At 37.2% G+C, this 23,352-nt stretch overlaps 1 protein-coding gene across 6 annotated transcripts in view; it reads left to right on the top strand.

Moving 5' to 3' along the window:
- The window catches only part of LDAH (lipid droplet associated hydrolase), a 102,261-nt gene that overhangs the window by 65,475 nt on the left and 13,434 nt on the right, over positions 1-23,352 (top strand). For 4 of the 6 annotated variants that reach the window (XR_009154776.1, XR_009154773.1, XM_058179542.1 and 1 more), the window contains exons 5-6: positions 3,644-3,884; positions 21,204-21,286. Coding sequence is in view for 3 of the 6 variants with exons in the window: in XM_058179542.1 (XP_058035525.1) it covers positions 3,644-3,884; positions 21,204-21,286 (324 nt within the window). In the remaining 3 variants the exon portion in view is untranslated. The remainder of the gene's footprint in view (positions 1-3,643; positions 3,885-21,203; positions 21,287-23,352) is intronic. The other 2 variants (XR_009154777.1, XM_058179557.1) reach the window with 1 other exon arrangement.

Here is a 23,352-nt window from a genome sequence, read left to right as displayed (position 1 = left end):
ATATGCTCTCAGTGTACATAAAAGAAAAGATACCTTCATCAAGGTACAACATTTACAACACTTAATGATAGTTATAGGCTACAAATAAGCAATCAGGAAACAGTATCAATATAAATCGTAAGGATACAAGCAATAAAGTTACAGTCATACAGTCATAAGTGGAAGGAGATGGGTGATGGGAACGATGAGAAGATTAATAATAGTGCAGATTTAGTAAATAGTTTGACAGTGTTGAGGGAATTATTTGTTTAGCAGAGTGATGGCCTTCGGGGAAAAAACTGTTCTTGCCTCTAGTTGTTCTGGTGTGCAGTGCTCTGTAGCGTCATTTTGAGGGTAGGAGTTGAAACAGTTTATGTCCAGGATGTGAGGGGTCTGTAAATATTTTCACAGCCCTCTTTTTGATTCGTGCAGTATACAGGTCCTCAATGGAAGGAAGGTTGGTAGCAAATATTCAAGGAATATTCAAAAGAACAGGAATTTTGGAACATCATTCTGAATTCCTGTCAGAAAATCCTCCTCATTAGATCATTGGAAACTCCTGAGGCCATTTTGACCCTAATCTTAGATTTCTGTAAAAAAAAAAAAAAAAAAAAAATTATTATTATATATGACAGGGTCACCCGAATGATTGTCTTCAAAGCAGCTCATTGCACAATAACAATAATTCCAGGATTATTCTTACTTTATTTTCAGATGGATTCCAGTTATGTACAAATTGACATATTCCCTGTTGAATGATATTCCAAATGAGTATATCTTTTGTCAATAACAGATATTCAGATAGGAATCTCAAACTAATGTAGACTCAGTTGGTGAAACAGACAGGGTTGGACTAAGTAGGATCAGTCCTTTATTGCAATATTTCAAGGCACTGTGAAATCTCTGGGGGAGTTGGGCAGTTCAAAAATGAGAAAAATAAAGAAATAAATTTAGGCCGTGGTGGCGCAGTGATTAGAGTGTAGTACTGCAGGCTAGTTCTGCTGACTGCCGGCTGCCTGCAGTTTGGCAGTTCAAATCTCACCAGGCTCAAGGTTGGTGGGTAAAATGAGAACCCAAATTGTTGGGGGCAATAGGCTGACTCTGTAAACCGCTTAGAGGGGGCTGTGAAGCACTGTGAAGTGGTATATAAGTGCTATTGCTATTGCTAGGCAAGGTATATTTCTATTATGTCTGGATTCTCAAAAGAAAATCTTCAGCCATAATTCTATAAGTTTTTTTTGAAAATGCTAGAATTTGGAAATATAATTCAACATACTTGTCCTTGATAAAGGTAAAGGTAAAGGTTCCCCTCACACATATATGCTAGTCGTTGCCGACTCTAGGGGGTGGTGCTCATCTCTGTTTCAAAGCCGAAGAGCCAGTGCTGTCCGAAGATGGCTCCGTGGTCATGTGGCCAGCATGACTCAACGCCAAAGGCGCACGGAACGCTGTTACCTTCCCACCAGAGGTGGTCCCTATTTTTTCTACTTGCATTTTTACGTGCTTTCGAAACTGCTAGGTTGGCAGAAGCTGGGACAAGTAACAGGAGCTCAATCCGTTACACAGCAGCACTAGGGATTCGAACCGCCGAGCTGCCGACCTTTCGATCGACAAGCTCAACGTCCTAGCCCCTTATCCTTGATATTGCCTATCAATTTTCCCCTTAAAAGGATAGGGAAGATAGGAATGATGTACTGTGCAATATCTTAAAATTATAAAGATTTTCCCCCAAAAAAATCTGTCCTGAGATTAGGTTTAGTTCATAAAGAGACATGGATTTCCACACTGATAAAAGTAATACCTTGTATATGAATATATACACTATTACCACAATATCTCATGTAGCTTTAGGTACGTATAAATCTTACCAGCTTTTTTCAATATGTTTCATTTATTCCTCTATCGTTAAGCTCTGAATTCCTTTTTTTTTTAACTTACATCGTCAGTCCCATAAATAGCCTTAAAATTCTTGAGATGAAAGATACATGCACATCATGAAATATTCTAAGTGTTGAAGCCAAGAAAACGTGGAGCAGATTTCTTCACATTTAACTTAAAATCTGTGATTTAAAGCCGCCTATTGCTGATCTACTGGGAGAAGAATTACCTTGGAGAATAGGGAAGGAAACTAGATTATTGTAGGTAACTTTCTGGCGTAACTCACATTTTTCCTAAGGACCATTACTGAGTGATAAGGTTCATGATTTTGTAAGTGAAAACAACATTCTGAACATCATTTCCCTAATGAATAGCAATATTTATGGTCTAGACCAGGGGTGTCAAACTCGCGTCATCATAGCATCGTCACGTGACTTATCACGACTTTTTCCCCCTTTGCTAAACCGGGCATGGGCGTGGCTAGCGCATGATGCATCTGGACTGCGGTCCGCAAGTTTGACCGCCTTGGTCTAGATCATCCTTTCCCAATCTGATACTTAGCAGGCATGTTTGGAGACCAAAGTCCTATTTTGATTTCTACCTTTTCACAACAATTTGAACATAGGCACATGTTCTTAGATTCCAGCCATAATTTTTCACTTAATCCCAAGAGAAAGCAAATATTGGAGGTAGATTAAACCAGTCTATAATTAGAACATTGTATAAATATAACAAAAAAAGAGCTGATTAATTTTCATGAAATAATGTGTGGACCCATGAGGCATAAAATCTAACCCAAGCCATCAGTTGAGCATCCTGCGCACAATCATCCTTAGAGAAACCTATGTAATTTGGCTCTTAGGTAATTATATCAGATGAGGTAACCTCCCACAGCCTTGGCCCTCTCAGAAAGTTGAACAATAATGGAAGTGGTACTATTTTTGATTTCCTTCTAAATAATTTGGAAGTTTTCGCCTACCAGTGAAATTGGCAGGAATCCTAGCAACGTTTTTCTTACGTTCCCATTTTGAAATACAAGTCCTTAATGGAAAGCTTAAGGGTTTACTAATGAAATATTGAAAATACCACTTTAAAAAAAGAAAACATTTTGCAGGCTTCTTCTGTAAATGAGCAATTAAAGGACCAGAATTTGAGATCTGAGTTATTAGGTCAGGGACAGGAAAGAAATTGTTCAATAGAATAGACATGTCCTTATTTCTGCAGACATATCTGTACAATTGTTCATGTCAGAATGACTGCATCATAATCTGTACAGATGCAAAAGAAGGCATAGCATAAACAAACTTTTGCACTTACGCTTTTTTTTTAAAAAAATTAGACATTGCATTGGAATATGTATATGTAGGGTTGTACTGCATTTTAATAAGAGAACATAAATGATTTGTATACATTTCATTTTTCTCTGAAGAATAGGATAGCAAATTCCTTTTTAAAGAATAGTTTGACCCAAAAATCTTTTTAAAAATTGATCCATTGAATCTTAAGAGTGGAGCATATTCAAAATTATATCCTTTGTTACCAGCCAGAGGTTGATTAGCTTTGTCCACTACTACTAAGATAAAAATCCTATCAGTGGCGTTTTCTCCCAATTAAGGATACAGTTCTAAGGATAGAGGTCATAAGATTCATACACATCAGCTAATTTTAGCGAAATTATGCTGGGTAGGAAAGGGAGAAGTACTCCAGTTGTCCATATTGGGTATTGCATGTAAAGTTTTCTCTCCCGTACCTTGTTCAAGTCTTTTTTCTTTTTCTGCCTTTTTAGATTCTCCGCAGCATCCTGCTCTTCCCTACGATAGAACGCATGGCACAATCCCCACAAGGCAAGCTCCTGACTCCCCTGCTCTGTCATCTCCGTTATATTCTGTACATACCTATATATTTGTTCACCCTTTTACCAGAAAGAGTTAAAAGCTTCTTGGTCCCCTTTGCACTGAATTGGCAGAAACTGAATGATGAAACTGTAGTAACGACATTGGTGGACATGCTTAACATGGACTGTATTGGTGAGTAGGAACAGCGCATGAGACTTGCTCTTTCTTCTAAATTATCATTTTAAAAAAAATAATGTATTCAGTAATAATTTGGGGAAAATACTTTAAAAGGTTTGAGTGGTAATGGTAAATTTGGCTGTTGGGTTTCTAGCAATACGGCTTAAGCCAAAGTAAAAATGCCTTTCCCCCCCAACAAACAAAAATGGATAAGTGGGGAAAAGTTATTCATTTATTTATTTATTCAACTTGTTTATACCATCAATTGCTGAAGCCTCTTGGTTGTTTATAATATATGAAATGATCTGTGATGTTTGGAACTTGTGCCATTGTTGCTGTCTGTAAGCCTGGGATATGCAATTTTTTTTTCTGCCTACAGTTATCTTCCTTTGAAGTAAAATGTTTCTTGAAATTTATTGAACCCTGAAATAAGTGCTTGGCCTTACTGCCATGCGCTCAAAAGCCCGATTGGGCTTATTATCAGGGGATGTTTTATTTTGGGGAAAACAGTGCTTCTCTCTCTCTCTCTCTCTCTCTCTCTCTCTCTCTCTCTCTCTCTGTGTGTGTGTGTGTGTGTGTGTGTGTGTGTGTGTGTGTGTGTGTGTTGCCAAGGCTCTCTGTCTTTATAGGACAAGTTAAGAGGAAGTAATGGCTAAATTTAGAAAAAAGTAGAATGGCCTTGCCGAAAAGCACCTCTTTCTCAATTCTGCTGATTAAAAATCTTTTCTGAATCGGAGACTTCCATCATCGACAGGAAATTAATCAGAAGTGTAACTCAGAACATTTACAAAAGTAAACAAACATCTCCAAACACAGTTTTTTTAGATGTATTCCATGATTCTTGAACAACATTTCTTTTCTTTTATGTACACTGAGAGCATATGCACCAAGACAAATTCCTTGTATGTCCAATCACACTTGGCCAATAAAGAATTCTATTCTTATCTATTCTATTCTATTCTATTCTATTCTATTCTATTCTATTCCTTAATAGTGCTTGTTGTCCCATTCTGTTTTAAAATCTTAAACCTTTTTGCCCCCTTTTTATAATTTTAGAGCCAATCCCTCCTCTGTTGTATTTCAGAGGTGCACTTCCTGAAAATATATGGTGCCATTTCCAGTATTTTGAAGTGGAAAGTTATGATAATTAAGTGGTGAGCCTTAAAATAATGCTTAACTGTAACCATCTCCTTCAAAAGAAAAGACCAGAAAAAGTTGGGAAATCTCATTCTCACCAACTGTATGATGCAACTACAACTGTTTTGCATCTTTCACAAAAAATAATAGGAAATTTAACAAGGAGAGATCTAGCCAAGAACTAGGGAGAAGTTTCCTATCAGTGAAAACAATTAATTACTGGAACAGCTTCCCTCCAAAAAGTGTAGGTGATCTATCACTGGAAGTTTTAAAGTGATTGGACAACCATTTGTCCAGAATGTAAAGTGTCTCCTGCTTGAGCAGAGAGTTAGACTAGAAGATCTCCAAGCTCACTTCCAACTCTTATTCTGCTATTCATCTGAGTGCTTTCTGAAGTATTCTTCAAAGAATTCATTTCAAATAGGTTCTTTAGCCAGATAGAAATCCCCAACATTTTAGTGAATGATATATCTAATTGTATGTATCAGTTTAGTCAACTACAGAATTGAGATTCTGGGCATCAAGGTCTGCATGGATAAAACCTGTGATGGATGAGAAATATTGGGACCATAACGGAGGCAAACAGATTTATCCAGTGGTGAAATCAATTTTTTTTTACTACCAGTTCTTTGGGCGTGGTTTGGTGGGCATGGTGTGGCTTGGTGTGGCAGGGGAAGGATACTGCAAAATCCCCATTCTCTCTCCACTCCTGGGGGAAGGATATTGCAAAATCTCCATTCCCACCCCACTCGGGGGCCAGCCAGAAGTGGTAATTGCCAGTTCTCCAAACTGCTCAAAATTTCCACTACAGGTTCTCCAGAACCTGTTAGAACCTGCTGGATTTCACCCCTGGGTTTGTCCCATGTCATCTTTATAGGTGAAAGTGTGGAAGGCTTTCCATCTTGTATTCCATATCTCATTCCTTTGGACAATATGGTATCATTTTTGTAAGGACTATAATTTTGAAACTTAGCATGGTGGGACTGTCATGTTTGTTTGTTTTTTTACAGCTAAATGGGCCATTGCCAGACTCCTGTCTGGAAGGAAGCACAGAAAACATTGATCATGCAATGATCAGAGAATGAGCTCTTGGGGATTTGGTCCTCTGACAACTTCCCATTTTTTTTATATAATTAAAGCCTTTTGGGAATGACTGGTTTTATTTGGCTGGACTTTACTAGCAGCCTTTAAATAAAGTTAAATATTCATTGATTTCAATGAGTCGCCTTCCTTGGAAATGAATCATTGTGGTTGGCTGAGTTGAAAGGAAATGCCCACAAACATTAAGACTGTGAGAGTAGAGGGGTTGTATATAGTAACAAACTCCTAGGCTTCCTGTATAGGTAAGTAATCTAGGAAGTGGCATGTCCTGTACCATCTGCTTCAGATTAGCAGTAACTGACTATATCTTGGTCAGCAATCATGGCTATTTTAACTTGGCTTACCAATCTGTGAGTGTGCAGTGAAATAAAATTGGAACAAACATTGTATCCATTTGCTCTTCAATAACCCATTAGGTATGGTTCAGAAATGTTCGGCAAATGAATTTATTCCTCCTCTCCAGGAGGTTTGTGTTAACTAACTCATTAAAAGTGTGTGTGTGTGTGAGGGGGGGGGAGAGAGTATGTGTTACCTTTGGCATTAGTTTCTGTCTCATTGCTGTAATTGCAATAAAATCCATGATGAGAAGAGAAGGTAAACGTTTCCTTTAAAATGATGTGTTTCCTAGCACAAACTAACCTGCCAGGGACTCATTACCACGTCCGGACCTTACTCACAACAATATGTTTTCTCTCCTCTAAAAAGGAAATGAGATTTAGAAAACCTAATTATAACAAGACTAAGTGCCCAGCCCGCCTTCCATCAAACTGAAAAAGTAAAACACCATTTAGAAGGAGTGTGGCCTCAAGCAAAGTCTTGGTTATGTTGTTGTTAATGGGAGAATTTCAGCAGAATAAAACATAAGCTTCAAAGTATATAGGAAGTTTCAGCAATCAGGAAAGAAAGCATGGTGGTCAAGAATATGTCATTCAGTATTTAGCTAAAAAAACCTTAAAATGGTCTTGTGTGGACTTATGAATAGAGGACTAAATATTAATAAAGAAATCAGCTAAATACTAAATAAGTAAGCTATCTCAGTAACAATGTAGCTTATTAGAATTTTCTTAGGATTTAATATATTTTTTTTGCCTAGTCAATTTCTTTACTCAAATGTTGCATTTTCAAAACCTGTTGGGCAGGTACTGTTCTCTAATGTTGCCCTATTACAGAGGTCCCCAACCCCCAGTCTGTGGACCAGCACCAAACTGGGCTGCATAAACAAGTGAAGCCCCATCTGCAGGATGCAGGCAGCATGTGAAACCACACCCCCTCCAATCCGTAGAAACACCTCTCTCCATAGAACTGGTCCCTGGTGCTCAAAAGATTGGGGACCACTAACCTATTACACTATATGTGCGATATGTAGAAATCAGCACTGATATTACAATAGATTGGGGATATTAAAATAGAGATTCTGCTACCTTGCTCTCAAATAATTGGATATACCCTCTCAGATGTTATGTTTAGCTGCTTCTCTACTTTCAGGAAATAAGCTAAGACTATTTTAATCCTTTTTCTTTTAGCTTTATATGTTTAATTATTTTGAGAGCCTTATGGGTATAAAAATAGGTATTCATTGAAATAAGAAATTATATATGTGTGGTTGTATTTGTGTGTCTGCATGCACATGTGCATTTGTTGAAACTAGATATACAGTATGTCATAGAAGTGAGTACACTCCCCCACATTTTGTAAATATTTAAGTACATCTTCTCACGTGACAACACTGAAGAAATGCCACTTGGCTACAATGTAGTGAGTATACAGCTTGTATAACAGTGTAAAATGTTATTTTGTCACTCACAGATATTCAGATAGGAATCTTAAACTAATGTAGCCTCAGTTGGTGATACAGGCAGGGTTGGACTAAGTAGGATCAGTCCTTTATTGCAATATTTCAAGGCACTGTGAAATCTCTGGGGGAGTTGGGCAGTTCAAAAATGAGAAAAATAAAGAAATAAATTTAGGCCGTGGTGGCACAGTGGTTAGAGTGCAGTACTGCAGGCTAGTTCTGCTGACTGCCAGCTGGCTGCAATTTGGCAGTTCAAATCTCACCAGGCTATTTTATTATTTTATTTTATGTTATTTTACACAGGGGTGCTTAGATATGGCCCACAGGGCCACCCTGTAAACAGCGAAGGACCGGCCCACAGTGCCTCTGCCAGCGAAAATGGAGCTCCGTTTTCGCTGGCAGAGGGTTGCAGGAGCCCGTCGTAGCCAGAAACGGAGCTCAGGAGCCCGTTTTCGCTGGCAGAGTGCTTGGGCCACCAGAGGCTCCCCTGACATGAGCTGGCCACACCCTGGCCCCTGAAGTCAAACAAAACCCAACTCAATGAAATCAAGTTTGACACCCCTGACATACACTGTTCTTAACAGTAACAGCCCAATCCTTAAAGTCCTCACAAAGGTGCTAGTTAGACAAATGAAAAAGAAACACAAGAAGACGAAATAGGTAGCTACCTCAGAATAGTTTTACACGTTCATCCACTTTGTTACATTTTATTATTCCCCAAAGGTTTCCCCCTTTTGAAAAATAAAGAGGCTTAACCACCTTCCAAACAGAAACCATCTTCCTCCATGTATTAAGCATATTAAACTTCTAGCAAATGAAGGGTTGCCAAAAAAAGGGGGGGGAGTGAAATATGCTTTCTTTATAGCTTATATTATGAATGCAATGTGGGTTTTTTGGGGGGAGCGGGGCGCTTTGTTTTTTGTTTTTTACTTTTAACAACTTACTGCCTGAAAAATATTTTCCATTGAGTATGTGAGTAGCTGATTTAAGGTGAGGGCAGACAGGTCTGTATCTATAGCGCACAGGATTTATTATACACTAGCTTGACTGGCAAACTTCCTCCATTTGTTTCTGTAAAATTTCCACAAAAATACAGACATTACATAATGGGCAAACACTGCAAGCCTTTTTGAGAGAGGCAAGCTTCTGGGTCAAAGGTTAACGTCTGGATGACAGCAAAGATACAGATAAGGGCGGTAAGCCCCCAAGCCCCCTCCTTACATGCAGTCCTTCCTTGCAATCTTAAATCTGTGGCTTCTCTGGAGGAATTTCCTTGGGTGTTTTTTTTTTAAATCTGTTTACTGACCAGAAGAGTACTAAAGATGGTTTATTTTACAATATTTGGCAGTGATGGAAGAGATTGGGGGGGGGGGAATGTCCTTATCTTGGGAAAACAGTGTTTGAAATTGTTATTAAAAATGAAATGGAAAACTATTCCAATTTTATATCAAAATGAGCATAACTAGATACAAACCAAATTTAATAGTTGGCAATCAGAGGGCTGAATAGTGGATAATGAGCAGGAAGAAGAAACTAAGACCTCTATGTTTTTCTTTTCTTTCTCCTTTCCTCTCCTCCCCTCCCCTCCTTTCCCCTCTTGCCCTTTTCACTTCCATGAGTGAGCCTTAGAATCAATGTTTTGGTGAACTACGGAGGTTAGAAAGCTTGACTGCAACCAACGTGCTTGTCATGCTTTCAAAGAAATTATACAAAAGTTGATCAATTTCCTTTGATTCATTATATGGAATGCGTGGACGGAGCAGACAGATTGTACATAGAAAGTTGTTTCTGTTACCTTTGTGCCTAGACTTGGGACCCTGAGTGTGTGAAGAGTCCCATTTCCTGCCTATATTGACATCTATGATGGGTTTTTTCTCAGCTGCCTTACATATTTATTGTTGTACTATATTGTAATTATTTTTAATTTAAGTTTACGGTTGTTAGCCTCCCAGAACCACTTCAAACGGATGGCTATTGAAATTAAATAAATAAGCGTCCTCTATTTAGACAGGAGTCAGCACTTGTATTTATATTTTTGGATTGATAATGGGTCCTCGTGTCATTGTTGATTCTTGGTGATCACCTGGATAAATTTTTCTCCATGATGTAGTTACATAGCTTTAAGCTAAATTATGCTTAATATTAGAAGAATGGAAGGAGATGCAATAACTCTGTTGAATTGTGTAACAGTACAGATTACAGGTAGGCCAATTGCCCTGTTTAACAACCCTTCAAAGTTATGGCAGCATTGAGAAAGTAACTGTACAACCAATTCTCACATGCATGGCAGCACTCCACGGTCACATGATGAGCAGAATCAGTGGAGAAGTTGGCAGTAAAATTGCAAGCCATGCCACGTGATGTCTCACTTAACTACCCATCATGATTGACTTAATGACTATAGTGGAAGTGATGTCATAAGCCTGTTGCGGTCATGTGATGTTTCACTTAGTAACCACATCACTTAGTGATGAAATTGCTGGCCCCAACTGAGATTGCTAAGCAAAGACTACCTATATGTGTGGTATTTTAAGTCCTCTGTATGAAAAGATTTCTGAAAAGACTGAATGATAAATACCACAACTGTATTTTTCACAAAACCTTTCCATGGCTGAGCACAAGTGAGTTAACTAGCTATAGAAAACTTTGAATATAAAAAAATGACCATAGAGATTGAAAATTATATATGAAATAGAAAGAAGAAATATGTAGAAGTCATCACAATTATTAAAAAAATTGGAGAAGAGGGGGGGAACTCTTTTTGTTTATATAAATAAACAAATAAACAAATATAATATAATTTACATAAATTATTACTTTATTTGCAGTACATAAATTAAAGCTGTTCCTCTCTTCTAGTTTGACCTATAGAAGCACTGAGTTGGAATAGCATCTGCCAAGCAAACTCAAGAAATAAGTTAGAAACCTTGATAGGTTGAATAATAGTGTTGTATAGGTTCAACACTATTAAGCCCAATTAACCAGTGATAGTCTGCCCTGAACCAGGTCAATCCAAATACAATTTGGCCTAGCATGGTGGGCAAATGTGCATTAAAATATGCAGTGAGGATGTGATAAGGCAGTTAAATGAGTGATTCATCAATCTTATATAGATACTGTTTGAATGATGTGAATTGGAATTATTTTATTTCAGATGCTGGCTAGAATGAAACAATCCTGGATATAAAATATATCTAGTTCTAGTTTTTGCCAGAGTGAGCACCCAAGTAAGATTTAGTTAATCAATTAACTTACTCTTTTTAAAGATAAAGTAAAAAGCATAATCCTACAATGGTATTATTATTGCTACCATTATTGATTAGTTAAATTGATAATAAAAATGTTTTTTTTTAATTTACAGTTTGAAATCTACCTGTTCTTTCATACACATATTAATTCAACTCTCCTTGCAAAATTGTCCAGTGATTTTTCTGTTAGTTTTAGTCATAATCCAATATATTCTTCTGTGGGATTTATGTACAGATCTCTCATGCATCATCTTAAACTTTCTGTTAAGTTTCTGCATATCCCAGAAGCTTTTTTTATGAAAACATTGATAAATAATTTTGGAGACATTAGAACATCACAGAACATCATTAGAACTGGACCATGGACCCAGAATGTTAATTAAACATTCCAAATGCAAATAACCTGATCCTTAACTCAGTTTTTCTAATTTGAAATACCTTCTGCTGCTTTCTATCAGACCTACTCTGATGATTCTATATTAAGAATCACAGATTAGTGACATTTTCATTTCCTTATCTCTTCCTGAATTACAAGTGCTTTATAAGATTCATTCCAGGTTCATGGTTTTAAATCCAATTACAGTCTGCATCTCACTGCAAGCAAAATAATACAACGGATTACCGGTAGTCCTCGTTCAATGACCGTTCCAAGTTACAGTGGCACTGAACAAGTGCTAGTTACAACTGAACCTTGAAGTTACAGCCATTGCAATATACCCACAGTTATATGATTTGTGACTTCCTGCATTTATAGCCATAGTGTTCGCTTTAGTTGCCCCTCTCTGCCTATCTCATCTCGATAACTAGGGTTATTAAATGAGAATTTCCTGTAGTTGACTCTAGCATTTCTCATGATGCCATGACAACTAATCCTACACAAATATGTAAACTCTATTTTTTTTTCTAAACATGGGGCATGCAAGTAGTTTGTACTGGAAAGAAAAAAACACTGAGGAGGTTCTAATTGTTTCCTCTTCATCATCATCATCATCATCTCACCTTCACAACAGTAGAAGGAGGTACAGAAATATCTATGTTATTTTATTATACTGTCTCTTTTCCATGTAAATATCCTATTGTTAATGTATGGAGTTTTAAAATACTGCAGCACAGCCTATTTATCTGTCTTCCAAGCCACACCTAAACTTAGAGAGAAAATATATAAGCATACATAGTCATCTTCTCCAAGGCTTGTATCCAGGGTCTATACATTAGATTACCTAAATGAAAACAAAGTTACCCTCTCTTGGTTGAGTCCCCGTGGTTAGGCCCATGCAAAGTTGTCAAATGCCCATTTGTAATTGAGTTAAGAAATTAAATTCCATAATACATATTTTCAAAGAATGTTTCCTTAGCCCTGGAAACATATTTTATCACCTGCTTTCCAGGAAGGTAGAGCAAGGAATAATGACTTTTACATTTCCTCTGCTACTGTTTGTTTTCCTGTGTGATGCCTGACTAAAATGTTTGCTTAATGTTGTCTGAGGATATACCTTCCTAAGACAGTCCTTAATTGTGGTTTGTACTCTATTTCTGCTTTGTTCCTCTTTTTGAAAATGAGCTGTAGTTTCCCCTATTTAAGGATGGGATGCTCATGCTAATTTAGTGAAAAGAAACAAATGGCTTTTAAAGGATTTATTATGTTGACAGACCAAGTCATTTGTCAGAGTGACCCTCATTTATAACTTACCTTGAAGGAAAGAAAAGGTGGTTGGGTAGGAATTTAACAAGTTGCTTTATTGCTCATAAGAACTTTGATTTGTCTACAGATGCTCTGAATGAGAAAAGGAAAGCAGTTTGGCTTCCATAATTATGTGTTTTTTTTTAAAAAAACAAAAAAAAAAACAAATTAAAAGCTGTCAGTTTTATTTCCATCATAAATATTACTCATGAAACCTGAATGCTTTGATAGTGAAACTGCTCATAACTTCCAAAAAACACGCAGCATAGTTTGGGAGTTTCTTAACATCCTTCCTGAGGTGGTCATTTGTAGCAGAGCTCACTTGGAGTGACTCACCCAGTGTACATTAAGAGGTGGAAAGGAAAGAGAGGTGAGAAGAAGATACTGAAAATAATTTGACTTTTAAAAAAACATACTGCCAAACAAGTTGCAGTAGGTAGGATCTACTACATCTGCCCACATCTAGCAATGAAGTTGTTGATTGGGAAGAGTAGTATTAGAGTATTAGAGTAGTATTTGAGTATTGGACCACTAATGTGTCATCAGATCATTTCTTTGCCAAAATGACTATAATATTGTAAAAGTGACTCTTTTGATAGTATAACACCTCTGTAATCAACAAATTAAGCCTGAATTAATAGGCTTCTGTTTTCAAAGTTCTGCTCCTGAGCTCCTCAATAGGAAACCTAAGGAATGATAGAATGACTCACCAACAAAATGTTAATCCTGAAAGAAGCATGCATTAATTTGTCCTTCCTTTTCTGCATTTTAAAAACTTACTGGATACCTACTTGTTCATAACATCAATGGACTGACCCATACCTTGGATCAATCACTCCCAAGAGTGAGCTCTCCTCCTAATGACCACTTCAGGAAGGATGTTAGAATTTATTCGCCCAAATTAGCTTTAAGAGTCACCCTACGAGTCAGTGTTATGACGGCTTATCCAGAATGCTGAAGCATCAGAAAAAGAAATGTTTCAATAAGATCCAATTTACCATCATTACAGTTTTTTCTGTAATAAAAGTAGGTTGAAATGTCCTACTATTTAGTAGGAAATCAGTGAAAAAGAAAAGAATCCCCATCTTGTGTCAAGTTATCAAGTATAATAAGGCACTGACTGCGTCTTTGGTAAGCAGTAAACTCTTAAAAGGCCAAAGGACTTAGATGGTACCTTCTGAGATGCTTCTCACAACCCTGTGGACTGAGATACCTTTGTGTGATGGTTGTCTAGACCAGGGGTCTCCAACCTTGGTAACTTTAAGACTTGTGGACTTCAACTCCACAAGTTGAAGTCCACAAGTCTTAAAGTTACCAAGGTTGGAGATCCCTGGTCTAGACTGCAGCTCTTCCTCCTCTCTCCCAAAGTCATTCCCACAGACCATTACATAATTTGACCTATCCATGGAGACTGTAGCATTATTAGTGCTTTGAAAAACTAGCAACCTGGCTGGTGAGGTAATCAACAAATATTCATTGTTTCCCATGGCATCTTTTAGAGGTAGAGGTGTGAGAAAGCCCTATTTGGGAAAAACAAGGTTGACAGGAAGGATTCTAGCCTTCCCGCATACTAGTTTTCTGAATGCAGAAAGATTTAAGCACATACAGTTTCCCCCTCTCTTCGGTGTTATAAAGCGTTTCCACATTCAGTTTCTTCCATCTGTAGCTTCAAAGACAGAGCTGTTTATGTACTACCCTGTACAGTCCCAATGATACCACTCGAGCAACAGCTGGCCACAAGAAAAAGAAAGTTGCCTGGAAAGCAAATAATCCAGTTGCTTCAAATTCAGCCAAACCATACATTGAGAGTATAGTTGTGTCGTGAGGTAACTTCTGTTCAAGCAATCTTGTGCTATATTAGCCAAATTATGTATCCTTATTGAAGCTACCTGCTGTTCTAGTTCCTAGTGATGTGAGCTATACCTTAGTTCGTGTTGATTTATCTGAAGCGAATTCACCTGAACATTTGTTAAATGTTACCCAAATGAATCTACCCTCTTCCTGCTTCTAGCTTTTATATCTTTCACCACTTCAGAAGAAGGCAGAAAAGGGTAAGAGAAGGGCATTTTTTTCCTTTTGCCTTCAGTTTTGAGAAGTCTGCTTTTGTTGTTGTTGTTGTTGCAGTATACATCATACTTTCCTCAGGGTAGCCAGGACATTTTTCTCCTGGGAAACTCAGTTATATGACTACCATAATTTAATTTGCTTTTATTGAATCCACCACTTTTATCTGTTCTTTCACATCATAACAAATGGTTTAAAATAACTTAACAAAAATCATCTGGACAGAACAATGATACAAAGATTTATTTTCCCTATTCATCTGCTTTGGCTTCATAGATTAACCATAGCCTTTCTAAAAGTTCTTGTAGAATCTCAGGGTTTTTCAGAACATTTTGATAAATAAGATACAACCTGCATGTCTCTGAGTTAAATTAGAAAAGAAACTAGATGGTGCTACCTTTGTAATCCACTTAGTTGGAGAAGACGCTTAGTTGTATGTAATTATTTTTTTACAGAACTAACACACAAAGTCATACTCTCTCTGTATGTATGTGTGTGTGCACATGCACACAGAGACATATACATACAGTACATACATACTTCAGATTAGTGATTATTCTGTTCCTTTCGCCTCACATTATTATAATCTCTTCTTTATTGTTAGAGTTTTGGCAAACTGGGTTGTTTTTCTTGATCCTGGACCTTGGTTGTATGGATTATTATTATCTGATTGTTCTATTATTGTTTGGCTTTTAATCATTTATGTTCTTCACATTGCCATGTGATCATATTAAATTATCTAAATAAATAACATATTTTTTTATCACAGGAAGTTCCAGTTGCTTATTTAACAACTGGTTATGGCTTGTTTTTTCCCCCCCTTCATTTACAGTTCTGCCTTCAACATTGTGGTGCTTTGTGTGGAGCAAAAGTTAATATGGAAAGTGGTGTTAAGCATACTTTACTTTTAATTCCCTAATTCAGAGTTTATATCCATCTTTATATTAAACTGGTTAAGGCTGTTATGCTGGGCTTTCCTATATTCCTAAATTAGTTTGACAACACTTGTTTATTTGTTTTAAGTTTAACTCAAGAGATTTCTAACTTTCAGTGTACATGGCCGCAAGCACATTACAACCGTTCAACTTCTAATGCAAGTTTTTAAGTGAAATTTATATGCTAACGTATATATTATTTACTCCAAATCATCAACCAGTTGGCATTTGGAGTTTGCAGTAATAAAATAAAAACTTAAAAAGCTTCCAGTGATAACTTGCACTCACTGTATCCAAGATAACAGTGGGCTGTGCAAGCTGGTTCGGATTATAGATTAAACTGATGGATGAATCCTGCTGCAAATGGAATGAGGTTTATACCATTTTCCCAGAGGAAAGAAAATGTTTGCACCAATGTATGCATACAGAAAAATATCTGTTGGCAAACTTTAACTTTTCTTTCGTAGGTTGCAATCCTTGAGGAAATGAATTGACATATAATAGATGCTTTGTTTGCCTTTTGAACAATAATGTGAGTTGAAGAAAGAGAGAAAAACCATTCCACTAATGCATTTGCTTCTAAGCGGGGCTGGGGAACATATGTCCGCCATATCTTATTAAGCTACAACTCCCACCAGGACTTCCAATAGCGAGCAATGAAGTGACCTGTAGTTCAGTGATGTCTTAATAGTCAGAAGTCCTGACTATATAAGAAGTCCCATCCCTTATTGTAGAGGCAGGTTAAAGAAAGTAAAATACGAAGCATTTTACGGCTCCTTGATCTTCTCCAAATGTTGCTTGAGATGGAGGGAGCTAATTAAGCAAAGCCCAATGGCACTAAGACTGTTGCAGATTATTGTTTCAGAGCACAGCTTGTCTTTTGTTTAATCCTGCATCGTTTTGTTTCCACGCCATAAGACGACTACAACAATGGTTTTGAACTTCAGCGCTGTTATGCGCAGGTATTTCTGTCTGGCAATTGGTGGCTGATTGAATCAATGTCAAATAGTTCTAAAGACTGAAAGGAGCTTGATTGATTTTGATCATTAAGCTCTGTAAAGGGGGTACTATTAATTTAGCTGGTGAAAATGTTAAGCACTGCTTGTGACATGTTAGGTTAAAGAGCTACCCGTGATATAAAGCCCTCTTTTCTTTTCGTGGCCCTTGATTCTGAGTTCCTTCGGGGCTGCGCCGTCATAAATAAATCAAGGGTGTTTTGGGCACAGTTAGCAGCCTCTGTTTAGCAAAGGGAGATGACTAAAAGGACACCAATGCTTAATCATCCCTGATGGGGAAAAGAAGAAAGGGGGGGGGAGAGACACCATCTCACCCTCCACATCAAAAAGAGGGGTCATTCATAGGATTATTGAATGCAACCTTCGCTACACCCAAGTGCATTAGAGCTGACCTAGAAATAAAGAAATACCTTCTGATTTCTAGTCTTTCTCTTTTGTTTCCTCTACTGTCCAAAACAATAGCATCTTCCTGAGCAATCCCCTTTTAAAATGGCAGGGTAAGTTGCCTAGCAGTTCATTGTTCTTTTAGGCCTGGTTAATAATATTAAATAACAATATTGCTGTTATAGAAGATCCTGATCCTCGTAACACTTCTTCAGGTCACCGTATTGTTCAGACAGCTATAATTGTGTGCAAGATTGTCTCAGGACTTTCTCCTGCACTTGGTCTGTTCGTGGTGGGTGTTAGCTGGGTCGGCTGGAGCTGCTAGTGTTCGGCTGGCACTGGAGGGATTTTGGTTATTCCTGTAAAGTAGTGTTCTCAACCTTACAGCTTTAAGAGTGTGTGGACTTCAACTCCCAGAATTCCCCAACTGACTACACAACTTAAAGTTGCCAAGATTGAGAAACACTGCTCAGTCTAAATCAGAGGTCTTCAAACTTGGCAGCTTTAAGACTTGTGGACTTCAGTTCCCAGAATTCTCTAGCCAGCTATGCTAGGCTATATTATGCTGGCTGGAGAAATCTGGGAATTGAAGTCCACAAGTCTTAAAGCTGCCAAGTTTGAAGATCTCTGGTCTAAATGAAAGATTCGTCTTCTAGGTTCCTTTGAATTCTGTGTAAAATAGAATAGAATTTTTTTTTATAGAATAGAATTTTTATTGGCCAAGTGTGATTGGACACACAAGGAATTTGTCTTGGTGCATATGCTCTCAGTGTACATAAAAGAAAAGATACGTTCATCAAGGTACAACATTTACAACACAATTGATGGTCAATATATCAATATAAATCATAAGGATTGCCAGCAACAAAGTTACAGTCATACAGTCATAAGTGGAAAGAGATTGGTGATGGGAACTATGAGAAGATTAATAGTAGTGCAGATTTAGTAAATAGTTTGACAGTGTTGATGGAATTATTTATTTAGCAGAGTGATTATTTAGCAGAGTGATTATTTGTTTAGCAGAGTGAAACAGTGCAGGCTATATAACTTTAAGGTTGTGCAGCTTTCAGATTTAGAATGAACTAGCATGCTTTATTACACTTAAGAAAATAATCATTTTGGGTTTTAGTGATTAGACTGATAGATCTTTATACAAAAGGCTAGTTTATATTATTATGAAAAAACAAAAAATGGTGATTTGATGTTAATGTCTTGTTTTACTGCAACAGAGTGAGTCGGAAGTCAATGCTTCTTTTTCTTTCTCTTAATCCTTCCTCACTTCCTATCCCCCCCTTTGTTTTCCTATTTTCTTTTGTATTTTGTATCTTATTTTATTTTATAATTCAATAAAAATGTTAATGGGGAAAAAAGGAAATAGTCTTAAATTGTGGGGCTTCTGCCTTTATTCTTTGGGGTCCTTTGTTTTTATGTACAGTTTTTAGATTTCAATTTTTTGAAGCTTTTTTTGCTATAATTTTTACATTGTCTACAATTATGAGTTTTATACTGTGCTTTGAAATTTTAAGACAATGTTTTATTTTGTATTGTTAGCTACATACCACAGGCTGGATTTATTGATAGAAAGCAGATTACAAATGTAAAATATACATAAATAGAATGAAGGAACTGTTCCATTGATGAAGAACTGTGTTGATGGAATAACATAATCACCATGAAAGCCTGATTCCTTTGGTAGAAAATTTGAGGACTAGAAATTTACCATTAATATTAGACCCCTGGATCCAAAACTTCTTTGCACTTCTACCAACCTTTCTTTGGAACAAACCCCTGGGGTAGAATAAAAGAAGTACAGTGCAGAAAATAATCAACGTTGCCCTGTGAAGTTTTTGAATTCTCACAGTTCTGGGAAGAATCGGTAACTCTAGGCAATTATGTTTCACTCCTGAATATTCCTGTTCAATGTATATGTACTAATCCCGCACAAATTTACTCAGGAGCAAGAGCCATTGGAATCTAATGCAAGCCAGATGATAGGGATGCATGGGATAGAATAGTATTACAGAATTGGAAATGACCTTGGAGGTCTTCTAATCCAACCCACTGCTCAGGCAGGAAACTCTATACCAATTTCAGACAAATGGTTGTCCAATCTCTTCTTAAAAACTTCCAGTGTTGGAACATTCATAACTTCTGGAGGCAAGTTGTTTTACTGATTAATTGTTCTGTCAGGAAAGTTCTCCTTAGTTCTAAGTTGCTTTTCTCCTTGAATAGTTTACATCAGCGGTTCTCAACCTGTGGGTCATGACCCCGTTGGGGGTCGAATGATGATTTGCCAGGGGTCGCCTAAGACCATCGGAAATATGGGAAGTATACTTGCGAGTTGAAGAATCGTGCTCCAATGATTGACTCCACAAGCCAGCTGCAGGCTCTTCAAATCACTAGCCAAATTCGGCTTCAGGCACGATGAATTAAAAAAGAGAGAAATCTTTGCTCTGATGTCTCCCTCTCAAGCCAGCTGCAAACACTCCCAATCGCTAGCCTAATCTGGCTTCAGGCCTGATAAACTTAATAGGGGAGGAGTCTCCGCTTTAATGCCTCCGTCCTCAAAGCAATCGCAAGCAGTTCAGATTGCTAGCCAATACGGCTTCAGGCGCGATAAATTCAAAACGAAAATAATTTTACGGTTGGGGTTGCCACATCATGGGGAATTGTATTAAAGGGGTCGCCACATCGTGGGGAATTGTATTAAAGGGGTCGCAGTACTGTAAAGGTTGAGAACCACTGGTTTACATCCATTGCTTCTTGTCCTGCTCTCAGGTGCTTTGGAGAATAACTTGGATCATTCCAAATACTTGACTGTATGGTGAATTGTCAAACAATTCGGCTTTAACTCTTGAATCTAGAATTTTAAATTGAGCTGGCAAGTGCGTTGATGTCAACTCAGATGGAAAGTTATCAAGTATTTTGAAATCCAACTCTGCCCTCTCTTCTCCCTCAATGTCATTTGCTTCTGCTTCCTTAAAGTGCTACAGGAATTTGTCCCATTTAATGTTTTGAGGTCATTGGTAAGGAGCAGTCCAATTGTTATTTCCTTTTCCTCAGCCTCTGGAGAGAAATCCATGTTTCTGCTTTACAATCTTCCACTCATTATTTCTTTCAAGCAAAAGGCTGCTCAAAGGAAGCATCCATTAGAACTCTTCTTTGTAAATTCATATAATTTTGTGTAATTAACTCTTTTCCTAGATGTTTTAATTAAGAATTACATGTCTATTGTCTATCAAAATAGTTCATTTTTTTAAATAAAAAAAAGACAACTTTAAAATGTTCTAAAGACAAACTTAGGAGTAAAGTTGAAACTAGTCAGCCTTATTATTGGGGTCTTTCATGTCTCATACCTTCTGTTTATAGTTTTAAAGGGTAATTTTATTGTACTGTGTTCTTATTTTATTTAACATCCAAAGTTCCTTCTGATAAACGTGTGGCTATATAAATTGGATGATAGATAGATAGATAGATAGATAGATAGATAGATAGATAGATAGATAGATAGATAGATAGATAGATAGATAGAACTTATATGTGCTATTTCACAGTGTTTTACAGCCCTCTAAGCAATTTACAGAAACAGCATACTGCCCCCCAAAATCTAGGTCCTCATTTTACTGACCTTGGAAGAATGGAAGGTTGAGTCAACCTTGAGCTGCTGAGAATTGAACTCCAGGCAGTCAGCAGAATTAGCCTGCAATACGGCATTCTAATGATTGCACCATGAGATAGATAGATAGATAGATAGATAGATAGATAGATAGATAGATAGATAGATAGATAGATAGATAGATAGATAGATAGATATAGAGAGACAGGCAGACAGCAATGCATTGACTACCAACTGGGAGACATTTTTGTGAAACGTGGAGAATAATTCCTAAAACCGTCAAAATTTGAAGTCTGTAGATGAACTTCCTGTATAAATTCTGTTTTCTGATGCACATACCTGTGTGTCTTATTTCTACAGCAAACATCATGTACCTGGGAAGCCAAGAAATGAGAAGTGTTCAGGAACGAGACAGTTCTACAATAAAGCAGCATTTAAATAAGGTAGACTTTTATTCTTTACACTTTCCATTGGACACTAGGACTGTTCAACACTTCAGATTCCACTCCAAAATGGGGGCTGCAAATATAGCATCTACTTGCCAGTTTTTAAACCATCCATATCTTTTCCTGGGATTATGTGATGGCTGCAGAGGACGAATTAGTGATTGTGTAAAAGATACAGCAGCTTTAAAGAGTTGCAAAGAAGTGCTTTATTTAAGTTCCCAATGCTCTGAAGCCATTTTTCAAAATTATTTCCAGCCTTCTTGTTTATCTATTTTCAAATCCACTCCATTTCACTCAGCTTTAATTCCAGGTTTCAGCAACTTAATAATTATTTGCAAGATTCTGTGTACCTCGTCTCATCTTGTAATATTTTATGGTGAGCTATTACAAGAATATTTTAGAATAAAATTAACAGAATATCCCAATTTGACAGCATCAAAAGAGAGAAAATAAGTATTAAGACATTATATGTTATTAATTTACCTATTTTATGTATTAATAAATTTGTGTCATTTGTATACTGCTTATTAATTTTAAAAAGTCTGACACGCTCTACAGTCAAAAATACAATATAAAACATAAATCACATACCTGAAACAATCAAAATAGTTTAAGGATCGTCAAGTCAAAACCAACAAGAAAGGAAATTCTGTGTTTTATTTGAAGGCATGTCTTCTCAGGATGAGTCCTCCTCTGAAGGTGAATTTGCACTTATAGCCATACCATGTGCATTCTCTGAACCAAAGACCAGGACAAGGGATGGCATGAGTCCCAACTTAGAATCTCATAAGATAGAGGACCTTTTATTATAGACATTTGACAAGCAGTGACATCATGGGCCAGAATGGATGTCATCCATGTCATAATGCAATTGATGCCAATTAGGTAATTCACATTATTTATGTGAAGGCACTATGGCATATACTGTATCATGTCATAGTGACTTCAACCAAATGTCCTCACCTAAATTGGCAGAAAAGACCAGATTCTAAAGAACAGAGGAGATTGAGAATTCAGACTCAGAGGTGCAGATGTGACTAATAAATTGGTCTACTTGTCAATGAAGCTTCCTCAGTTGTAGAGTTTGACTTACTCCTTTTGAATAGCCTAATGGCTAATAATGGGAGCCTGGATGGTTTTGGCTTTACAAGCTTTTAGTTTGTAATAGAGAAGGCTGGAAATAATGTTACTATACCTTGTTTCTGACTTACTTAATTCATTCAACCCCTGACACTTGACCTCCACCCTGACTTTGGTTCTTGTCTTTTGGATAATAGACTCTGTTTGATGCCTCAACTTTATTTGACCTCTTTGTATGGACCCTAGTATGGCATCTGACTCTGTTTTTCTGCCGCCTGTGAATTATTGGGCTCTGCAGTCCTGACTTGCTAAGAATTTGTTTACTCCATGACTAGCCCAGAAGTGTCAGCTGCTATACTATTATGTATTATCTATTAATAAGATAATTAGGCTGAAGAAGGATGATCCGGGATAAACTTTAATGGATATTAACAGGAAGCCAAAGTTTTTAGACCATTTCAGTCCCTATTCTCACTCTCTCAAAAAAGGGAACATTGGTATTACTTTTCCAGGAATCTTAAAGGCAAGAGAAGTGTCCATGCATCAGGAATAAAGGACTCCTGGCATATATGTTGCTAAATGTATCTCCCTGTAGTCCCACCCAATACGGCCAATGGTAGAAAATGCTGATCGTTCTTGTTCAAGAACTTCTGTACGGTTACATGCTTTCCATTCATCAAGTTGAGAAAGATTTGTAAAGCCAAGAAGAAATATTTAATTCAAGCCAGCCTTTCGAATTGGACCTAGAAGCTGCAAATCAAGTTGGATATAGTTTTTTGTTTTTTTTAAAGAACCCTGTAGTAAATTGATAATGTTCTGGAGACTTTTTTTCACTATAGTTTTCAGTTCCTTATCTTCCATAAGTAAATCAGATGGAAGGGAGGCCAACTTAAGAACTGTTTTCTTTCATTCTGGCCAAAGCGATGCTCAGATGTTCTCCTAAATCACAATTATTATGGCCCCAATTAGTGGAATCAATCACT

This window comes from Ahaetulla prasina, chromosome 1 (genome assembly GCF_028640845.1).
Source record: "Ahaetulla prasina isolate Xishuangbanna chromosome 1, ASM2864084v1, whole genome shotgun sequence".
NCBI lineage: Eukaryota > Metazoa > Chordata > Lepidosauria > Squamata > Colubridae > Ahaetulla > Ahaetulla prasina.
Note: the sequence above shows the minus strand (reverse complement) of the source record. Positions and strands in the feature narration are given on the sequence as shown.